Raw genomic sequence first — 21,704 nt, 5'->3', positions numbered from 1 at the left:
TTTTTTTACAATAAGGGTGGCAGAACACTGGAACAGGTTGCCCAGAGAAGTGGTAGATGCCCCATCCTTGAAAACACTCAAGGCCAGGTTGGACAGGGCTCTGAGCAACCTGATGTGGCTGGAGATGTCCCTGCTCCTTGCAGGGAGGTTGGACTAGATGACCTTTAAAGGTCCCTTCCAACCCAAACGATTCTATGATTCTACGTAGACAACAGCTATGTAAACTGACTTTGTTAAAAGCATTGTGACATAATTTAAGTAATCAACATTTCAAATAGATAATATCATGTCAAATAAAACCTTCAAAAATGGAAAGAAAATTTAAGAGTCCTGTTTTATCTTTCACTTTTTTCCTACCTCCAAAATGCACTATAACTTCTAAGGAGTCAGACCCTGCTAAATTAGCGTCCTGTCAGAAGATGTTTTCTGTAGTGATGACACTACCAGTCTTGGATTGCATATACAGGTTCTAATATCAGCAAAACAGGAACTGAACAAATGTCATTGTCTTCATTCAGTCTTTTCCTCATCCATTCCTGCTGCTGAAAAGATTCCCTTATTATCTCAAAAGTCAGATATGCCAGCAGTTCCTGTACCATTAAAAAAATCTCCCTCTTTTAATCTTGTTGTCCCTGTGGATTTCCAGTAATTCTATACTAAAGAATGTTGTTTTCATGTAGAAATACCCACATTTTAAAACATGGTGACTTTTCTCTTTCCTAACATTATGAAAGTGCTTCCCAAATTTATAATCAAGCTTTCAACACAACTGAAACTAAATTATTGATGTAAATGCAGGGTGACTGCATTGAATTCTGTACCACAATAACTCACTTCGCAGAGGAGTTCTGACACGTTCTCTCTCTTATGGCCTGATTCTATTTTTATTGAAGTTAGGGGGAGGTTTTCAAGCGCTTCAACAGAATGGAGCTAAGTGTCAACCAGAGACAAAACAACCAGCTTGATTTTAGGCAGAAAGGCAGCAGTAAAAGAATCTACTATTTGTCCAAGTGAGATTTTAAACCATTACAATACAACTTACACATTTCTTCCTCCCTCCCCACAAGTAACTGTTCTCATAACACAGAGTGATGTGCAACACAAGTCATTCAGCAGGCAGGATTTTTTTGCTATGATAGCCAATTATGCATTTGCCAACAGTGGCAAAATAAAATTCTCTTCTTGTCCAGTTCAGCTCTTGGGAGAAATAAAAGCTTAAAAAAGAGGGTGGGGAAAAAAAAAAAAAGACAAAAAAAAAAAAGACCCCTGCTTGAAGCTTCTGTCTTTGGGAAAACGTATTTCAAAACCAGGATTATCTCTGCCAGTAAACTTCAGAAAAGCTTTGATAACTTACAGAGCTCATGATGACCAACCGACTTGAAAAATTAAAGCCTGAGTAAAGAATATCTAAACATGGAAATATTCCTGAGTAACTTAATGTGTGAACACTCTTGTCCAGAATGAGTCTAGAATACATGAGTCTAAATTAAATACATTCAAATTATTATGTTAAATTACTTTGAAAATAGGTTAAGCTACACCAGAAACACATTTTTTTTTAGGATCAAAATGTTTACATGTCTTATTCAGGAGCAGGTAATTTGCTTTAAACTTCATATTATGTCTTACTGCAAAATAGTATTTATGGATATACCTTCTGTAAGTGAATAATTATTTATTGCATTTTATGTTGCATACAAAGATACATGGCAATGCAAAATATCTATTGCCATTTTTCATTGTTTCACTAAAGCTTCTTTTAAAACAAACTGCTTCTATATATACAGGTAATTTCTCATACACACTGAAAATAAACACCTCCCTGGCCAAAGATAGCAAAGAAAAGAGCGTTTCTGAAATTTCAAATCCCAATCAATGTCTTTGTCTGAAGGGTCATGTGCAGAGATGTCTTCTCCCACTAAGACATGTCGCAAGGGCTGCAGATAATTGGGAAGAAGCAGATTTCTAGACAATAGAAGACAAAAAAAAGCTAACAGAGCCATGACATCTGTCATTCTGCCATGTACCTGCAGGCCAGCAAGGCTTCTAAGCAAGCTATTCACAACAGATGGAGTGCGGATGTTTGGTTCAAGTATGAAAGTACAAAACAAGGACTACATACGTCACGCTAAAGGTGTGTGCGATTCAAGGGAACAGCAAAGGTAATAAAAGATCCCATTCCTAACAATGCAACAACAGAAACTTTGGAACGACAGAACAGAAGACTAATCTATTGTCAGCCAAATTTTAAAAAGAAGGATTAAATACATTTCTGTTTGTTTTTTTCTAATGTCAGAAGTAACAACAATAATGTTTTATAGATGAAAGCTCTTTTGCTTTTTTAACTAAATATTTTTAAAAATTAAAAAAATAAGAAAGAAATAAAGCTATCATGCTAATATAGGAGCATCCTCTAAAATGACTATATTCAAAAGGCTCCAGCAAAATGCTTCCCATTGAGGTCATTCACTCCCTGTGACCACTAATAATGAGTGAGAAAAACATTTTTACATGGATTGGAAACTGGCTAAAAGGACAAAAAAAAAACAATAGCAGGAGTATATAGCCAATTTCAGTAACTCAAAAGATTAACAAAAAATGCCCAGTGTCACCTGTTAGGCACGTTTAATTTATTTATAAAAATGAATGAATAGCACCAACATTTTATACATCATAAAATAGTTTAGAACAGTCAGCAATGAAAAAATGTTTGCTTAACTCAAGAAAGTTTGTTTAGTGGACAATCTTCTGATGGGTGAAAGTCAGTACCAGTTTATGAAGACTAAGACACACTGCAGAAGCCTTCTAAACTACATACATTACCAGATCCTGAACCAGTTGTAGCTCCTCAAGTGAAGACCTGAACGCAATCCATATACAGGCAAAAGAAAAAACATGAAAATATGGTTATGTTACTGTATAAATTTGTGGAATCTTTAAATGCAAACTATGTTATTTTGTTACACTCATCAGATTTCTCAAAAGAAAGTACAGATGAAAAGATTTCTGTTTGGAAGAGAACATAGTGAGGGAAGGACAGATCAGATGCACATGAACCTGTACTCAGAAATGACATGACAGCGTTTCCAAGGTATGAATTTGTTTTATACATAACTATCCCAACTTCATTTTTTTTTAGCTATTATTTATTAAATCAACCAAGTCCTAGCACTATTCTTTGGCACCACTAAGACATAGTAGCAATGCACAGTTCTGAATTACATATTACAGAAATTTTATTTGCTTAAACTGATCCATACTCAGAGATTTTAAACTCTTCCTCCTCAGTGAGTTTTACAGGAAGAGCAATGCTTACATTGTATGATAGTTTCACTCAAAAATGAGTGTTAATTTATCACCACAAAGGTGATGGCCTTTCAAAAGCAGCATTGCAAATGAAAGACTAATGCTGTAACAGATTGAAATTCATTAGCAAGGAAATGTGTCAATTTTTTAATAAAATTAATGACCAAAGGGAGTGTTTCAGGAAACAGTAATGTTGCCAGCAAAGCAGAAGGAAATCCTCCAAGTAAGGATTTGTATTTTAGAAGAGAATGCCTGGAGGATGTAGCATATTTATGAGTTAGGCTCAAGATCCAACAACTGAGAAAATAATTTTGTCACTCAGGTTCATTTTTCAGTTCTGCTGGCTGAATGAAGAGCGAAGGAGACGACGAGGTTAAGACCAAGTATCAAGCAAGCTGTACATTACTGCATTTTTCCACCTCCACAGAGCAAAGCTGATTAACATCCTTCCTTCCCGGTGTCAAAACTTCTTAGCGGTCTGACAAACTCTGGATGTTCCACTTCCCATGAAGAGGCCAATCTTGTTAAGATTTGATGCCCATCACGCCAGCTGAGAAGTGTTCATGGTTACAAGTGTACCAGCAAACAGACCGGCCAGGAACTATTCCCTGGTCCTGCCATTGAACAGGATGGGATGGTCTGTGTCCACATGGCTGAATTTCCTCCTGCCTCAAAACAGGATGTCTGCATCTAAACTAACCACTGGGAACGGGCCTGGGCCTCTGCCAGGCCCAGAACCATGCCAGAGTCTGGGAGTCGCTGGCTGCTTTGGGCCAAAAAGTCTCTTAAAGTCAAGCCCAAAACCATCACTGCCCAGTTGGCCCAGTACTCAAATCCATGCAGTAGCCCCATGTATTTACAAGTATGAATGTAACCTGCATGGCCCTTTGCTACTAATCAGATGTGGTTAAAGGCATCAACCTAAGACTAAGCTCATGTTAAGGGGTGCCCTGAAGAAACCATTAAGACAAGCGTCCCTGAGAGTCACTAGGAAAATGGGGGTTCAAAACTGAATGCATCCTGGGGTAAACTGGCAAATTCTGTTTCATTTCTCTTGTAATGAAACAAGAAAGAAACATAGAAGTTTAAGAAAAAAACCACAGTACCCCATTAATCTGCAGAGCAGAGCACAAGGGCCCAAGAAATTAGCAGCATTCAAAACTGACAGCTGAAGGACAGCCAAGAAGGAGAGATAAGGAGGAAGTACTTTCTCCTTTTCACACATGCCAGATCAAGTTCATCAGGCTCCCTCACCTTGTACAAGAGAGGGACAATCTAGTCTGTACTTGGTTAGATTATGAAAGGGCTTTAAATTGGGTAACAAAAATCAAATCTGCTAAAAATACATGCCAAATATAAACGTTTACTGAATTATTTGAACAATAAATACAACACATTAACCTCTACCTCAGAATAATAAACTGTAAGCAATCAAAGGCTCCAAAAGTAGAGAATTTAAGACCAAAACCAAAACTGATGTAATAAAAGAATATCACATAAGAACTCCACAAAAATAAAATCAAATTATCTAGCTACTAAAATACTCATATGTTTTCAAAATCTTGTGGGAATCAAATATTCCAGTAAAAACAAAGGGAGAGATGGAAACACAAGTTTCTTATTATCACACTCCATATGTCATAAAACCTAATAGTTAACTTATTTTTGGCAAAGGGACAAAGGTTGCACAACACTCCGGCTTACACAAATATCTCCTGTTGTTAAATGCATCTTAAACGTAGCTTGTCGTATGGTAACTTCATACACGCAGCGCACCATGCATTCTAAGAGTGTCCCAAGGATACCTGCATTTCAAAACATTGATAAATAGCAAGCTGCCAGCATTCAGTGAGCCAGGTGTAAAAAAATTACTCAACAATTCATAGTTTAATTGAAACCAGATAAAATAATTTGTGTAATACAGACTGTACAGACGTTGACTAAAGAAAAGTTGATATTTTTGGACAAATTACTGCGTATGATAGAACACTTTCTAGAACACTCCCTCTTGAAAAGATAAAACAGTAACAAGAACTGTCTCAAAAAAATGTCCTTGTTTATAATCACAGAGTGAAACATGCATGTGGAAATACACCAGGTTAACCTCATGTTTTACTTTTTTACTTGCGGTTTCCTTTAAAGAAAAAAAAAAAGTTAGACGTGCAGTGGAAATGGTTATGAAGAACTGGAAGAACCTACTCATGCACATATTAAACACAGACTTTACACTAACACTGCGCTTCCTTCCACGGAAGATTTTATAAGGTACAAGAAGAGGCCATGATTTAGCAAGAGTTAATGTTTAAGAATAAAAATTCCGTATTTTTCATTCATCACCTGCTAGTAGAGTGAGTTACTACTAAGCACTAACAGTTTGCCATTTCCAGACCTGCAAGAACATGGTCCTGCCTCATCTTATTGCTTCACAGTGACAAAGACAAATGTTCACCCACAATAACATGCAGTAACACCTCTCACTCTCATAAAGTTACACAAACGAAGACTGAGTCGCAGAAGCAAGGGTAGATGCATATGTATTAAATTTTAAAAACAATGTCCTTCACAGTAGTATTCATCATGATTTATATTACTATTCTTTTCCGTACTTTTCCCCATGTATAGCTAACAATCTGCTTGCCTTGAGATAAGAAGCTGCTATTAAAATCGTGACCAGTCTAAATTTTTGGTGTAGTAACATAATGTAATTGCCAAATATCTAGTGATCTATTTATAAATTATTTGAAGATGAGAGGAAGTAAGTCTTAAATATATCTATGACTATTAATCGTTATTTATACTACGAGGGCATTTAAAGGTCCAAATTAAGTCAGAATTTTACTTTACATCAAACTACTTTATTCTATGTTATCAGGATTAGTCATTAATGTTTTTATTTCATTTTAATTGAAAGTTTGTGTACAGTAGACTACAGCTTCCACAGGAAAGACATGGCATTACCCATAGGCTAAGCATGCGCACTCCTTTGCTAATAATACAACTCACATTCTGTAAGGTTAATGTACCTGAAGTTCTGATGCTCGCTTCATCATCTCCAGTGTGATGTAGCAACCAATAGAATGAGCAATCAGTACCAGCTTTATATCTTTTGATACATTCTTTTTGAGGAAGTTCAGCTTATGTTCTACTTGTCCGTTAAGTCCAAAAACATCCTCTAGCTCCTTAATATCTGTGTCTGAAACACAAAAGAAAAAGAATTCCTTTATTTTAATGATAGAAATTTCAAATATTGCTTTTTTTTTTTTCAGGACACTTCTTTAGAAAACTCTGAAATAAACTTATTAATTAAAAAAACCCCACCAAACTAAGAAATCTAATTTTAAATTACCACCACTGGTAAACATAGACTGTTGAATCAGATGTACAGGATACAAAGCCTTATGTGTAGCTAGGGAACCAAGGAAGGACACAGAAACACATGGACTTCACGGCACATCATCTAATATTGTGACCCCCTTCATTCAGAACAAGACTGAACTCGAGGCATTGGATCAGCTTGAATCAATCCAACTTTACATTGAGAGATCAGGACCTATAATAGTAATGCTGCCCAAGAACAAGATTCTCCTCACTTAAGACAAACTATCACATATATTACCATGCACCCATCTGAACCTTCAGATATTAAAAATGTCCTGTCTTACAATGAAGATACACAAAATGTCTCATGGAATGAGGAAAAACATGAAAAGCATATGTGTCAACATGGAGCATCAGCACTTACATAGACTACCCTTATTTATGCAGGTTCTTATCATTGTCAATCCAGTCACAAAGAAGTTAGAGCTTCATGGTTCTAGGTTATTGTGCAATTTCATTCCTGCTTTGCCAGGGACCTCCTAAAGGAGCTTGGACAGTCACTTGCAATGGGGACTTCGTCACTCGCTTCCTGGCCAGTCAACAAGACAAGGATGATCTAGTGCCTGTAAGCTTTTACAGCAACTTGAGCATCTTTAACTCTTGCTCATGAGGTGGGTGACATGGCTCTCAACTTCCCCAGTCTAAGGGGGTTACAGCTCTTTTATCTGTTAGAAAAGTGGTCTACTCACTAAACTCAAAGCTATGTTAAGGATACAGCACTCCAGTTAAAGCTGGACTACTCTACAGAAAAGACTGTAAGAAGAAACATTGAAAAAAAATAATGAAAGAAAAGAAGTAGAAAGCACAAAGGGAATGTATGCCTATAGCTTATCTGAAAAGATGTACTGGTACTAATACAGAATCATAGAATCTTAAGTTTTGAAGAGATCTCCAAGATCACCAAGTCTAACCGTCAACCTAACACCACCATGCCTACTAAAACCATATCACTTAATCTCTTAAATCCATGCTATTATCTCAGGGTTCAATTTCAAACTCCAGTTTAAATTTCTGATGTCTTACACTCCTTGCATGTTGACTTGCAATGCAGTTTTAGTCTGAAATAAGCTAAATCTCCTGGCAGCAAGGTTCAGATACATGATGGGGACTGGCTCATTACTGAGCCATGGTCCCACAGACAGCATACAGGTTCCTGGCAAAAGCCACCCACCTCTAACAACTCAGGAGCAGCTAACAGAAGTAGTGCACACACAGCCCTAACCTGCCCACCAAGCATTAGGTGTTTAACTTCCCACTTGGTTTCTTTTGATGTCCTCTGCCGTAGGTCCCTATGTGAAAAATACATATGGAAGAAAATATCTATCAGGCAGAGATACTGCAAAGACACATACATTAAAAAGATGGAAATGCATTGAAAACCTACTGGAAGAGAAAGTTAGATAGCACCATAGATCCACTTCAGAAATCGTTGGGAGAACGTGCTAATAACGGAGTTAACTGCCTCTGACTGAACACAGGTTACCAAATGATGAAGGCAAATTGGTCTTTTAATCTGCATGCAGCAAATGTGACGGCAATTGGTCAGTCACCTCAAATGGCAACAATTACTAATGCTACTGTAGCGAAATTATCGGGAGGTTGGCAGTGATGGCATTAATTGTTACCCTAAGTGGGTTGGCACTATATTGCCTTTTTGAGCATCTGTATAAAACATGACCTTTCAAAGCAAAATAATCGCTCAAGAATGCATTCTGATGGCATTTTCCTGAGCTTAGACTATTACCACAGAGGTCACAACAAAGAACTTCTTCAGTTAAAGTAATATTTCTACAAAAACTACTAATGATCATATCCCGGCATAATTTATAGTCATTTACTCTACCTGAAAAAGAGGTTTATTAAAACACACTCAAGGAATGCAAAATTAGATGAGAAGTAATATTCTGCTTATAAGGCTTTCTACAAGTAATGGAAAACAAAGAGCTTGTTCTGTTTTCCAAAACCCTAAATAAAAGCCTAAGGCCAAAACATTGTTTTTAAACTTAGTTTCTTTTTTTAGCAAAAGTTGTCTTTCCTACTTTTTATTTATTTACACAGCAGCTTAACCTCATGCAGGAGTGGGCTGTCTGCATGGCACGTCTAATTTAGGATACACATAACACACATAAAACCCAGAATACTAGAAATACGATGGCCCACTGGATACGGCACCAAGTGAAAGAGTACCTTATGTATATCCCACTTTGTGTTGGGTTGAATCGGTGAATTTTCCCTTGCAAACATTTGCTATAATTTCCAGTTTTATTCAGGCACTGCCATCTCCAGTGATTTATCAGCACGTCTTCTAATGTCTGACATTCCATTCATAGCTTTCATTCTTGAAAATAAGTGATTTTACAAGAATTCCAGTTTATTTCCACGTTAGAGCAAGGGAAAATTAGGTAAAGTAGCTGTATAAATCTTCTAGAGAATTTCTCATGGATCACAAGACCCCAGAAAACAAGAGGAAAAAACCCAATTTTTAATTTGCATTGTTTGATCTCATGAGGTGAATGGCTGCTTTTCAGTACATGAATTCATTATCTGCTACAAGAGATGCTGAACACTGCTGCAATGCAACTAAAAACCAATACAGCAAAGACTGTCTAGCCCAGTCTCAACATTTTCCAAGTTAAGGCAGATAACTATGTTAGACAAATGCAGTTAATTAAGACATTAGACATCTAATTTAGCATTTAGTTACCTAACAAATAGCAGTGTATGGATTCAGGGCAACATACTCACAGCTATTACTGATTTCAGCAGAGATGTGCCTACTCAGAACCAGTTTTGTTGCCAAAGCCACAACCCCAAGGAAGGATAAAGGGTGAGGATTAAGAATGAAAATAAGGGCTTTTTTCTCCTCGCATTTGCCCAGACTTGAGTTTAGGACTTGAGCACGCTCACCTCAAGCCTGTGCACTAGTGTTTCCCTAAGGAAGCCAGGGAGAGCAGAGCTTGCAGAAGTGATTTTTAATTGGATGGGTTAGTCATGATTGATGATCACAGAGACCCGTTCTACTGCACTGGGCCAAGGCATCCTCAGCACAGCCCTGCTCAGCACCACCCAGAGCAAGGACGCTCAGACTACCAAGTCTACTGGCCTACATTACATACACATTCAGTCCTTCTTAGTGAGTCCTGACAGCCAATGCTGACCCCAGAGAATTGTTTCAGCTGTTTAACAGAACTTTTTCTTTTCTTCTGAAAGACTGGTTTGTTGCCAAACCAAATCTCATTGGCACTGCTCCTAAAGAAGCCACGCTGGAGGATGAGCGTGCAGGGTGGGGTCTGACGATCCACACACAAAACTCTCCCCTTCACTGACTGACCCTGCACTCCTGACAGGTGAAACTCCAATGTCACATAACCCTATACTGAAATACACATCCTGCTTTACTTCTGGACAAATATAAAATTGCCCATGCCTCGTGTCAGTTCATGTTTCCCCAGGACAAGTGCTACACTTGTAAGAGTCCAAAATACGTGAGAGCTAGGCTGCGTCACAGGTTTGGAAGATTTATTTATTTATTTTAAAGAATAAAATCGCCCAGGGATTATCCAAAATCAACATGAATTTCTTGGGTGGAGAAACTTAAATGTGTTCTTTATATAAGCAAACAGACTTGCACAAACACACTGGCAGTAAGTTCACCGATGGCTCTACATCAGAGAAGGGACCAGCGTTACTTCACCTCAGGTGTGGAATAAATGGTGTGGCTGAAGGAGAGCTCGTTTAAGCAGTTTTCAGATAGTAGAAATTATATGACTTGTACCTTATGCTGCAAACGCTCCATCTGGACCAAGACATGTGATTTTAAGACTTTATTTAGCTGAAGTGTATTAAAAGAAATACTGTATTTCTCTATTTTCTTTGGCAGAGCATTAATCTTCTGATGTGTTTTTGGAAAAACAAATGCACCATCACTTCAATGAATCTCTTTTTCTGACCTCTACTAAACTTATAGTCAGAAAACAATGACAGATTAAAATAAAGTGTTTGCTCTAAGATTAGTCGACAAGTTAATCTTGCTAGGAAAGAGGACTTTGGTTTTCAGGGAAATAACAGAGAATAGTGTTTGTTTGTTTTTATGCTGTGTATGCAAGGGAAATTCTTAGGCAGAAAAAAAAAGCATATCAGTTATACGAGCAGACTTTAGACTGGAGATTCATAAAATGTAGCCTTTAATTAAAAAGTCTCCAAAAATCATAGACTCCTTTTTACCGGATGATTCAAAAAGATACTGGAGGCTAAATTTTCCAACATTACCTTCAAACTTGTGCATGTGATTTCTACATGCCTTTGTATTTCCCTAATTTCACAAGGGAATACTTATGTGTCCAAACTCCCCACTACCCTGGTCACAATACATGACTGAATATCTGAACTCAAGTACATACGGACACTTGTCCACTTGTCATGGAGTGACTTCAAAGTCTGTCCCAGGATTCTTTCATACACGAGGCCTCCAAATTACTCATGAACAAGTAAGGAACTGTGCGGAAAGGTGACTTGCAATTATATGCCATGAAGGAAAGGGAGGTAAAAACAACTGCCCTACCTGGGCTTTATCTTTTTCTTTCCTGGGTCGTTCACTCTAGTAGGTAGTGGATATCTAATGATAAACTCTAATTAACCACCCGTATAAACTCTTGTGGTCAAGAATTTTCAGAACTGGACCTTTCACAGGATATGGACAAGTAAGTATCTGGAGACTGAACCAGGGGACTGTAAAAAGATTCACCTCTTCCTGTGAAGATGCTACTCATTTCTGCTGCATGATACATTACCATACTGCTTAATGTTAACAGTGAGGAGAAATAACAAGTTTAAACACATGAAAATGCAGTAACATCACGAGAAAGTACCAAGAGGAAGAAAAGCAAAGAGGGAGAAGATACTGAAAGGTCAGTGATGATATCAAAGCTTATGAAGAGCAAAGGCACAAAGCATCAAGTACGGCCAACCAAATACCTCAGGAGAGCTAGATGAAGGTCACGTTAAGTCCACTGCATCTCCATCAAATACCGTCTCTGCAACCAACATATAGGACCAAGTGGTTTAGACTTTATGCCGCACCACCTTTGTCCACTACAAATAGATACAGACACTGGTGGGAGGAGCAGTGGTTGTGATGGAGCAACTACTGTTTAGATGGAGCAACCCGTTAAAAGTTTTATCTTTGCTTTCATGTAGTGACAGGAAGAAAGCAACCCCACAACAAAATTACTCAGAAGCATCACCGGCGTGCATAGTCAAAAGTCTAATTCTGGAAATTAAATAAATCATTTGATTGTTTGTGTTCTTATAGCAAAACACAGTAATTCCTTACAGTTGAATAATGTCATCTGAAAATGTTTAAATACAACTGTAAGCTTAAAACCTGAGATTTCAGGTTTGTGGGTTTAGTATGGGAAAACGTGTTAGAAGACACATCCCCGGAAGATATATTGCTGAAATCCTGAATGCTTCACCCAATCTTTCATTTGATTATTGAACCCTGGATAATTTCTATCAGCAAGTGACAAAATGCCAAAGAAATGGAATGGAAACTGTGAAAGAATGTTCAATAAATACTGAAGAACTCCTGCTGACACCAGGAACCAGGTCTTACAGCACTGTGTTTTAGATTAACCCTTAGACCCTAATCTGGCCCTACTACCCTCAGGAACTGTTCATGCAACTTTTAAGATAAACACACCACTCATTAGTGGTTATTGGAGCAATTACTTTTCGTAAAGGTATCCTCCACAAATAAATTACCATTTGCTCAAGATACTGAAGTGGTCAGATGTATTATTTTCTTTATTAGAAAAATAACAAGACCTTAATTTACAAATTGAACTACCGATTTCCTTTGCTATCTCCATACCTACTGCTGGGACACTTGTTTAACACCTGATCTGTTTTTCAAAGGAAGCTGTATTATAATTAAATTAGTATAAGCATAGTCTGACAGAACTAATAAACATGACAAATACTAAAACTTAAATTTTTATTAAAAGCATACATGAGTACACTGAACTTAAACTAAGATATCTGTGAGAGACTTATTTTTATTTTGCATTCCTAGTCTTGCTTCTCTCTAACTGAACAGACTATTACCAGGGTATGATGAGATAACAGTACAAACTTTGAAACAGAATTGTGTTGGTTGGCAAGGCAAACATCATTGAACAGTGTTTTATTGTGCGGTTTGACACCAATCTATGTCTCCAGAATCACTTTAACATACATAAAGCAAATCTAATATGGGTGTTTTATATAACATAGATGGAAAATTTTTCTGTATTTGAACGATTGCATTTTACAGTCAGTAAGTTGAATAACTACAGAAAGTGCAACTTGTAAGAATTTTCTTTTTTTTTTTAAATGGCAGGACAGAGGTTAGAGAACCATCACTGTACAGCACCAGATCTAAATTTCCATTGTAAACTGACCCCAAGGAGCAAAAGTAGAGGTCTGAGCCTATGGGATGCTGGTTTTTCATATTACATTTCTTCTTTTCTGAACACTCAGAAGCTGAGTGAAAGGCTCTGTGAATTCCCTTCTTCACTTGCCCACACAAACAAAACTGGAAAGCACTTAGTTCCTCAGGTTTACTGCTACGTAAAATATATCTTGATACAGGAACAAGTATAAAACTCACTGTGATGAATTGGATGCATATCACTTCACAGGAATTGATTCAGCCGGTGTATGATAAATGAGGTGCTGCGCTGCAGTAGGCAAGTTTTACAGTCACACCTATTGAAAATAGCACTTCAAAACGTTGGGAAGTTTAAACAGATACAAATAGAGAAAGAGGGACTGAGAGCAAACAAGGGAGAGTCAAAGTTTGGAGCAATGTAAGACAGTTGGCCAAGGAAGACAACTCATGTTATTCCATGGACAGGGAATAAAAATAATTATTTTAGAAGCAGGAGAAAATTACAAGGAGCACATCACAATGTTAAGAGGGAGAAAGGGAAAAACTAAGTAGCTGAGAACATATCTGGAGGGGCACTTATGCAGTAGCACCAATAGCAACTCAGAATTTGTACTTCACAGCACTGAACAGACCAACAGGCAGCATTTTCAGAAGTGCTCGATGCTTCTACTGAATCCAAGCTAAAACTTTTGATTTGTTAGGACAGTCCTGATTTCTCTTGAAAATCCATCCCAAAATTTTATTTAGAACTGTGATATAGACGAAGACTGAAATACTCAAATAAGTCATAGAATCATAGGATGGTTTGGGTTGGAAGGGACCTTTAAAGGCCATCCAGTCCAACCCCCCTGCAAGGAGCAGAGACATCTCCAACCAGATCAGGTTGCTCAGAGCCCTGTCCAGCCTGGCCTGGAATGCTTCCAGGGATGGGGCATCCACCACCTCTCTGTGGAACCCGTTCCAGTGTTTTGCCACCCTCACTGGCAAAAATTTCTTCTTTATATCAAGTCTGAATCTACCTCTTTCTAGTTTAAAACCATTACCCCTTGTCCTATCACAACAGGCCCCGCTAAAGAGTTTCTCCCTGTCTTTCTTCTAAGCCCCCTTTAGGTACTGGAAGACTGCTATAAGGTCTTCAGAATAATACTAAAATAACACCTATCTTTAGAGTAACACTAAAATAACACTAATGCATTTCCTACTTCACTAGCTACTACAACGGCATTTGTATGGCACTCAGGATAACTTAGTCCTTTTTCTTTACTCTTGTGTATATTCATCTTGGATGATACTATTTTAACAGAAGTATAAAGAACAGCATAGGTTTCTATCTTCATTTCTACATGGAAATGTTAAATTTAATATCTAGAATAACTACCTGCAGTAAGCAGATACAAATTATTTAACAACACTGTCTAGCATCCTTTTTTATTTACTCCTTAAGGAGTAAATGACTCAGGCAAACATAATGTTTTTCCTTCTTTTATCTGTATCCTTCAAAACTGATGTATTGTAAGCAGTTTTCAAAATTATTATCTTAGATTCCCTAACGCTGTAAACCAGTGCCACACCACTGACTGCAGAGTGCTATGTCAGTTTATTCCTGCAGTGAACGTGACCCTGAGCTACCACTGCTGTAGGCTGTAGCACAAAACGTATGCAAAATATTTTGCAATGCAGTGCTACCTCACAGCACTCCATCAATGCTTCTAATCACTACCTGTCTTGAAAAGCCTTGTAAGTCTCTGTTTGGGCTCCTCTTTGCAGAAGGAGCACAAGCTGACAGCAAAGGGAACCAGCTGTGGCTCAGCGACTCCCGGCATTGATCCCCACTGCACGTCAGATCAACGGGGCGGTATGCTGCTGACTGACATGACACGGAGTAAATCTAGCAGCCAGGAGAATCTAGTTCTCTGTCTGACACTCTCCGTTGAGTTACGCTTTCTGTCTGCATCAGAAAAGGCCACAATTTTTACTGAGGAGCACTACATACTCCATCTTTCATTAGTTTGCATAGCAAACCAAAGAGGACTGAACAAAGCATATATAAAAGCCTGAATTTATTAAAATCAGTAGCAAAACTGAGAAGAGGAAACAGAATTTCACCTTGTACTTTCTTTAAATACAGCAGGTTTCTTTATAGTTGCTGATGTTTTACATAACCATCTGCATGCGATGCACAGTGCAAATTTACATCTTCGGGGACAAAACACATTTTTGTCCAACTGACCACTTCAAATTATGATTTATATCTTCTTCTTCTCCAGTGTTCTGCTATAATATTTAAAAATTAATTGGCAAACTTATTACCTATTACCAAGACAGCAATTTCCTTTTTAGTCTTCCTGAATAAAATGTTGAAGGTTTCATTCAGCTGCCTAGCTGAACTGCCCAGCATTGCAAGCACGGCAACATGACAAAGATACTGCAATTTGCTTTGTTTTTCTTGGAGTTTTGCATTATAGCTGAAATAGAGACTAAAGTGCCATTGCTACAAAGCTGCCATTATAGAGAAATAAGGGATTTTTTTTTTTATATTCATTTTTACACTGGTCAGATGTACTACACTACATAGAAAGCAAATCAATTCACCTGTGACCCACAAGCAGTGCTAGGGTCAGAGTCAGGCAAAGGTTGATTTTCTCATTAATTTACATTAGCAGACATCAAAGCCATAGCTCGTTACAAACTCTTTGAAACTGCCTGTGGCTTTAAGGTATAATTTATAGAAAAAGATAGCAACTGAATTTGACCTGCACTCTACACATAAACAGATTCAAATATGATCATGTAGAGTTCAATACATACTGAAGTGCATTGAGAAATACTGAAATTGGTCTCTTCACGATCAACTGCAGGATAAAACTTCTTCCTTTCAAATAATGTAAACACTAGTACAGAGGTCAGTGGAGTCTGTCAGAAAAGACTCAGTGTAATATGCCCAAAACCAGTTTTGTTCTGAAAAAAAAAAAAATGACACTACAATGGCAATCCCAGAGTTTTAGTTATTTGCTATAACATTTAAGCCAACGGGGATTAACTTGGCAACTCAGTAGTCAGCTGACCACACCCATAAATCCATAGCTGTTATTTTAATAAATGTATTAATGCACAAAACATAAAATTCAACTTTTAGAAAGATAAGAATATGTCTATCTTAAGGAAAAATAATAGTCCCAATGCAGCATCAAATGGAGGAAAAAAGAAAAACTCCTTTATCCAGCAAACAGCAATGAGATCCCCTCATTCAATCTGAGTCCACAGTACTGTACCAACTTGTCCTTTATAATTTCTCAAAGCATAACGCCCTTACTTGGATCTTGCTGAAAAATTTAAGTAGATGCTCTAGATGTAAGAGTAATTCATTAATGAAGCTGATTATCTAAGAATGAGGCCATTTGCAGTTACTTCTTCCTGCACAGTCTGCTTTAGTTTCTTGCATTTCCCTGAAACACCTACATTGCTCCCTAAAGAAAGGGAAACTCCTAAAACCAAAGCAAACAGAAAGACTCCGTGTTCCAAACCTGATTATTTTTAGAATCTGGGTTACGTTGTGCATTGCTGATGGTTCCTCAGTCTTACAACTGAAGATCACTGAGAATCAAAAATAAAACTGCCATTAAACACTGAAATGGTCCCATCAAGATCTGCACCATTTGTTGCAAGCTTTGTGGGTATCAAAATTAAATCAAAGGTCTATATCATAAAGTAGAAATACTTATTTAATTTAAAAAAGTATTGATCAGCTTTCTTCCTACAGTTAACCTATGCAGTGAATAAACTTTTTGACTCAACCAAAACAAATCCAGCGCTGTTACACCTTGAGACAGAAGGGATTATTCTCTGCTGTGGGGACAGTCCATTTTCGTTCTGTTAGCCGATGTAAATATATCTTTCAAACTGACTTGGATTAAGAGATTCCTAAGTATTCTCCCTGGGGAAAATAATCCGAATAATTTCAATATTTTGTTTATTAAATTACTTAACTTTTTCACTTTACTTACACTAGTATGGTAAACACTTAAACGAGTTACTCTGAAACATCACAGCACTGCTCATCTCAGTGAACTGTGACGTGCCTTCTAAAGTCAAGACACCAAACGATGTAAATGTTACCTTTTCCTAGGGTTCACATTCTTGAAGACTTTTTTTTTCCCCCCACTAACAGCCATCTGCATCTAATTAGAAGTGATGGTATCAGCTGGAGAACATACCTATGTCATGGGGTGAAAGGCACAAAATGATCCATAAACAATCTCAAAACCTGTGTCCAAAGTTTCCTGGAATGCAGTAAAGACATATATTCTCCAATGGATGAATGTAAAGTTTTTTTTAAAAGTCTTGTTTTCTAGATAAGGATTCAGAAGACTGTGTCAGGTATCAGAAGTTGTTACTTTAAAACATATCTTTAGAAATAGAATTATATTAAGCTTATTTGAAGATATGGATGAAAAATTCTGGTTCTTTTAACAGGGGAATTAGTTGAATGAAGTACTAGAGTGGATTAGAAAGCTATTCATGGATATTTTTTAACAATTTGCCTACAGATATTATGTTGACAGACTCAGTGGAAAACCTTGAAAGAATCAGAGAAAATAGAGACCCTATTTTTCACATAGCTACAATAAAAGTAAAGACAAAGTCCTCTTTTTAGTAACACCAGCAATAATTGGTCACTACTCCATCAAAGTCAATGGAACACAGAACTACGCATTAAGTGGTACCAGAACCAGCTAGCAGTGTTTAAGTGATCGTTACAAATAAATACATGGCTGTTAAGGTATAATGCTATGAGCAGTTAAACTTGTTATCGTTTTGGTTGGCCAGAAAAGAAAACAACAGAGTAACTTAGAAATACTTCACATATGGCAAAATTTTTTTTTTTTAGTTTTGATTTTGAATGGAACAAGATCTTTAAACACATGCTTAAAATTAAGCAGAACTGATAAAGTCAATGCCAAATGCCAAGATTTCACTCAAAGGATCTATTTGCATAATTATGGGCATGATTATGGGACTTCTATGAATAATTAACTGAACGTGGCTCAAAGGAAAGGAGTAAATGGAGTACTGCAGCATCCCTAGGGCTGCTTACTTTTCACACATTTAGTTTTAAAATATTCCAGTGGGTTCATAACATGAAATGATCATTTGTTTCCTTAAAATAGATACCCAGCACTAAAACCATACAGTAAAATGCAGATCTTGCCAGGCAAAGATGTCCCTGCTCCTTGCAGGGGGGGTTGGACTAGATGACCTTTAAAGGTCCCTTCCAACCCTTCTTCAAGCTGCCTTTTCCAAAGACAAGGAAGGAATCACGTCTCTGGGCAGCAGCAATTGCTGTACCAGGAGGAGCAGCAGGACTGCACTGCACTGAGCCGATGGTTCCCAGCCCCTCCTGTGGAAACAACCAGTTCCTCTGTGCACACCCTGAAGTGGGATCCCTGGCTGCTGACAGTACCATGTGAGGGGCCCAGTGTGATTAATCAGTGCTGAAGGCAGCTTCATAAACAGGAGGCTTCTTCTCTTTATACATTAAAAAAATGACATAGCTATGAAACAGTTATGAACCTACCTTAATTCTACCTAGATGGTATGATTACAACTTTGTTCTTTTCAATGCATCTCCAGTGGGATACCACTGGACTGGGAGACACCTTGCCATACAATTCCGTGTTAAGATTAAGCAGTGCTATGTATTCTGGGACACAAATATGACTACAGAGTTCTCCGGGTCTATAATATTTAAACATAACTGACTAAATCTGTAAAGAAGTTACATTAAAGATAACACATCTTTAAATGACTCTTAGATATTTTAAATTATATGCTTAGGAAGCAGAAAATATTGTTGAAATATAAATTAATGTGAATTAAATATATAGAATGTGAATTAAGTGTGTGTATACAGAGGCTTAAAGGATGCATGTGAGAGTTCAGCTCAGCTGCCTTTCTTCTGCTTTTTTCCCTTGTGTAACACAAGACGTAAATGTATTTTAAACACAGCTACCACTGTGTACCTGAATGTGGCCAGACACCTATTTCTGCTACTGCTGCTTGATATCTATCTGAACAGTGCTGAAGCCCAGATAAAGACCTGTTGGTCAAAGACCTTCTAAGCACTACAGACACTAATTCTGAGGTACTGACTGAACAGATTGCCAGTAGCTCCAATTCACCTGATTCAGCAGTGTAGGTATTCTCCAACATCAGGAACGTTAAAAACATCCATACTAACTAAAACAAATGAAAGTCACAAGCTAGCTAAAATTACCAAATGCATACTGACTCCCCCTGCCTTTGTGTAAGGCCTGTCCTTTGGGGATATACACAACAACAAGGACAAAGGCTGCTAGCTAAAAAGGATTCTCTATTTTTAGGAGCCCAGTTCTTGGAACACCTAACTTTCCTGATCTCCTCCTCTCCTGTTTGCGGCAGTGCAGACCACAATCCCGCTCCCCGCCATTGCCACACATTCACAGTGGCACAACATCTCTTAAGGTCACCCCAGCAAATGCTTACGCAAAAAAAAAAAAAGTGTTATTGGAAAAGTATTCTTAGCTACTGTTAATTCCACTTAGCAAGTGGAAACTGGTGAGTGAGCCAACTCCATCTGATCAGCCAGCTCTTCTTGGACCACGAGCAAGTGTCCTGGGAACCACCAGTGGCCCACAGACCACAGCCTGGGAATCACTGTCCTAAATAACTCGCAACCCTCTTATTATAGCACACCTTGCTCCTTGTCTTGCTCAGACTACTATTTTAGGTTTTTCCTGCCAGCACAGCATATCACGGTAGGAACTTACAGCTCATATCTGCTAATCATGCCCACATTTGTATCTGTTATTTGGTGCACAACTAGCAATCAAAGAGATTAACTTGCTGAAGTATAAATTCAGTTTTACTCAAATGATTTCAGTTATTTTCTTAAAGTTTTATATCACTTTAGCTAGAAGCAGAATCTCAGTCACAGTCAATTCTGCAGTTTCATTAGAAGTCAGAATGACAGAAAAGCAAACTCCACTCTGATGAACTGTAACAGCAGCTAAGAAGCAATATATCAAATAAATTCAAGCTGCACATGGCTTCCAAATTTTCCTGCAACACCAGAATATTTTTTTTTGATATAAAACTTCATTTCACTTCAAAACTTCACACTGATGGTACATTAACATTTCACACAATCAGTGTCTTAATAAATAATTTATTATTCCTCCACCACTTCTGTGGTTTTTCCCAAGTTGCTTCTTAAGGATATAATTCAGTTTCAAAACGGTCTGAAGGCCCTACTCTCCCTGCATAAAGAAAAAGCAATGGAAATACTTTTTGTGTTACCTACCTCTTTTTATCACAGAAAATGAACTAAAGATAGTATAACAGATTTTAGGGACACACTATTATCTTCTACTGTCCATAGAACATAAAAGATCAAAGTAGGATTTTGTAACTTGGTTATTAAGAATGTCACTCAAACTTCTTGGTGATTCAGAAGCTACCTAACACTGATTCAGAAACAAAACAACAGAAAATTCTGTCATCTGCAAAGAATAAACACGCCCTGCTAAAACAACTAAAAGTGTTTGTATTATGACTGTGTATAACTCAATACTCATCTGTACAGTTTAGAAAGTTCTAGATATTTATCTTTAATATAATTTATCATGTGATCAAATATTGTATCATTAAGATATGACTGATAATCAGCCATTTATTAGGTATATGATATTTTAATACATCAATTGGGTCTCTTTAATCAATTAAAATATAAATCACACTATTTCATATTTCTGTAGCCCTTGGCATACATAAAATATTACCAAAAGAAAAAAAAAATCATTTAATTCTGATTTAATTTTTCTTTACTTCTTGATATTACTTTGCTACAAAGAAAAGTATCTTGGTGGTCCTGAGAAGAAACAAAATCAAACCTGTGTTCTTCTGTTCTTATTTCTGAGATGATGCATTTCTTATTTCTTATCAAACCACAGCAGACGTCCACAGAATTAGACCATTTTAACACACGCCTTTGTATGTACACCTGCTGTCTTTACAGCCTTTACTTGCAAAAGCCAACAAGGCTACTAAAAAAGAGGGGAGGGGGATGTGTTAGAGGGACTGAGTGCCAAGGGTTTCCTATATAATCTCCCATTTTTTGATCTCCCAGTTAATAATCTCCCACAGCTTTTAAAGAAATTTAGGGCAAGATTGAGTCTTTTAGTCCTTAAAACGGGATATTCACCACACAGCACTTGAATCAGCAATGTGTATAAAATTAGCAAATAACTTCAGGATTTGCTCATTAGTATGTGTTAGTTTTCACTAGCAGTTTGTTTCATATCAAAAGAAGTTGAAAGGCTGTTGAAAAGCTTCCAACTGGCTACTATCCATTGCCATCAGAGGAGCTACTCCTAAACACAAGTCTTCAGCCCTTCTGCAGTACTCAAGCATTTCTACTCAAGTGGATTCCGCAATATCAAGTACAGCACATCAGTCTCCACCATTCATAACGTATTGTAATGCCCACTCCCACAAGCTACGCAACTATACTGCATTTTGACAGAATAATTTGAGTGTGAATAAATACGGAATA

General features: G+C 37.4%; 1 protein-coding gene across 2 annotated transcripts in view; it reads right to left on the bottom strand.

Annotated features, from left to right (window-relative positions):
- Positions 1 to 21,704, bottom strand: part of LDAH (lipid droplet associated hydrolase) — a 131,838-nt gene that overhangs the window by 62,813 nt on the left and 47,321 nt on the right. For both annotated transcript variants that reach the window (XM_086745642.1, XM_086745641.1), the window contains exon 4: positions 6,330 to 6,499. In XM_086745642.1, the coding sequence (XP_086601768.1) occupies positions 6,330 to 6,499 (170 nt within the window). The remainder of the gene's footprint in view (positions 1 to 6,329; positions 6,500 to 21,704) is intronic.

Source organism: Chlamydotis macqueenii, chromosome 3, assembly GCF_036417535.1.
Source record: "Chlamydotis macqueenii isolate bChlMac1 chromosome 3, bChlMac1.mat, whole genome shotgun sequence".
Taxonomy (NCBI): Eukaryota; Metazoa; Chordata; class Aves; order Otidiformes; family Otididae; genus Chlamydotis; species Chlamydotis macqueenii.
This window is presented reverse-complemented; position numbering and strand designations above follow the sequence as displayed.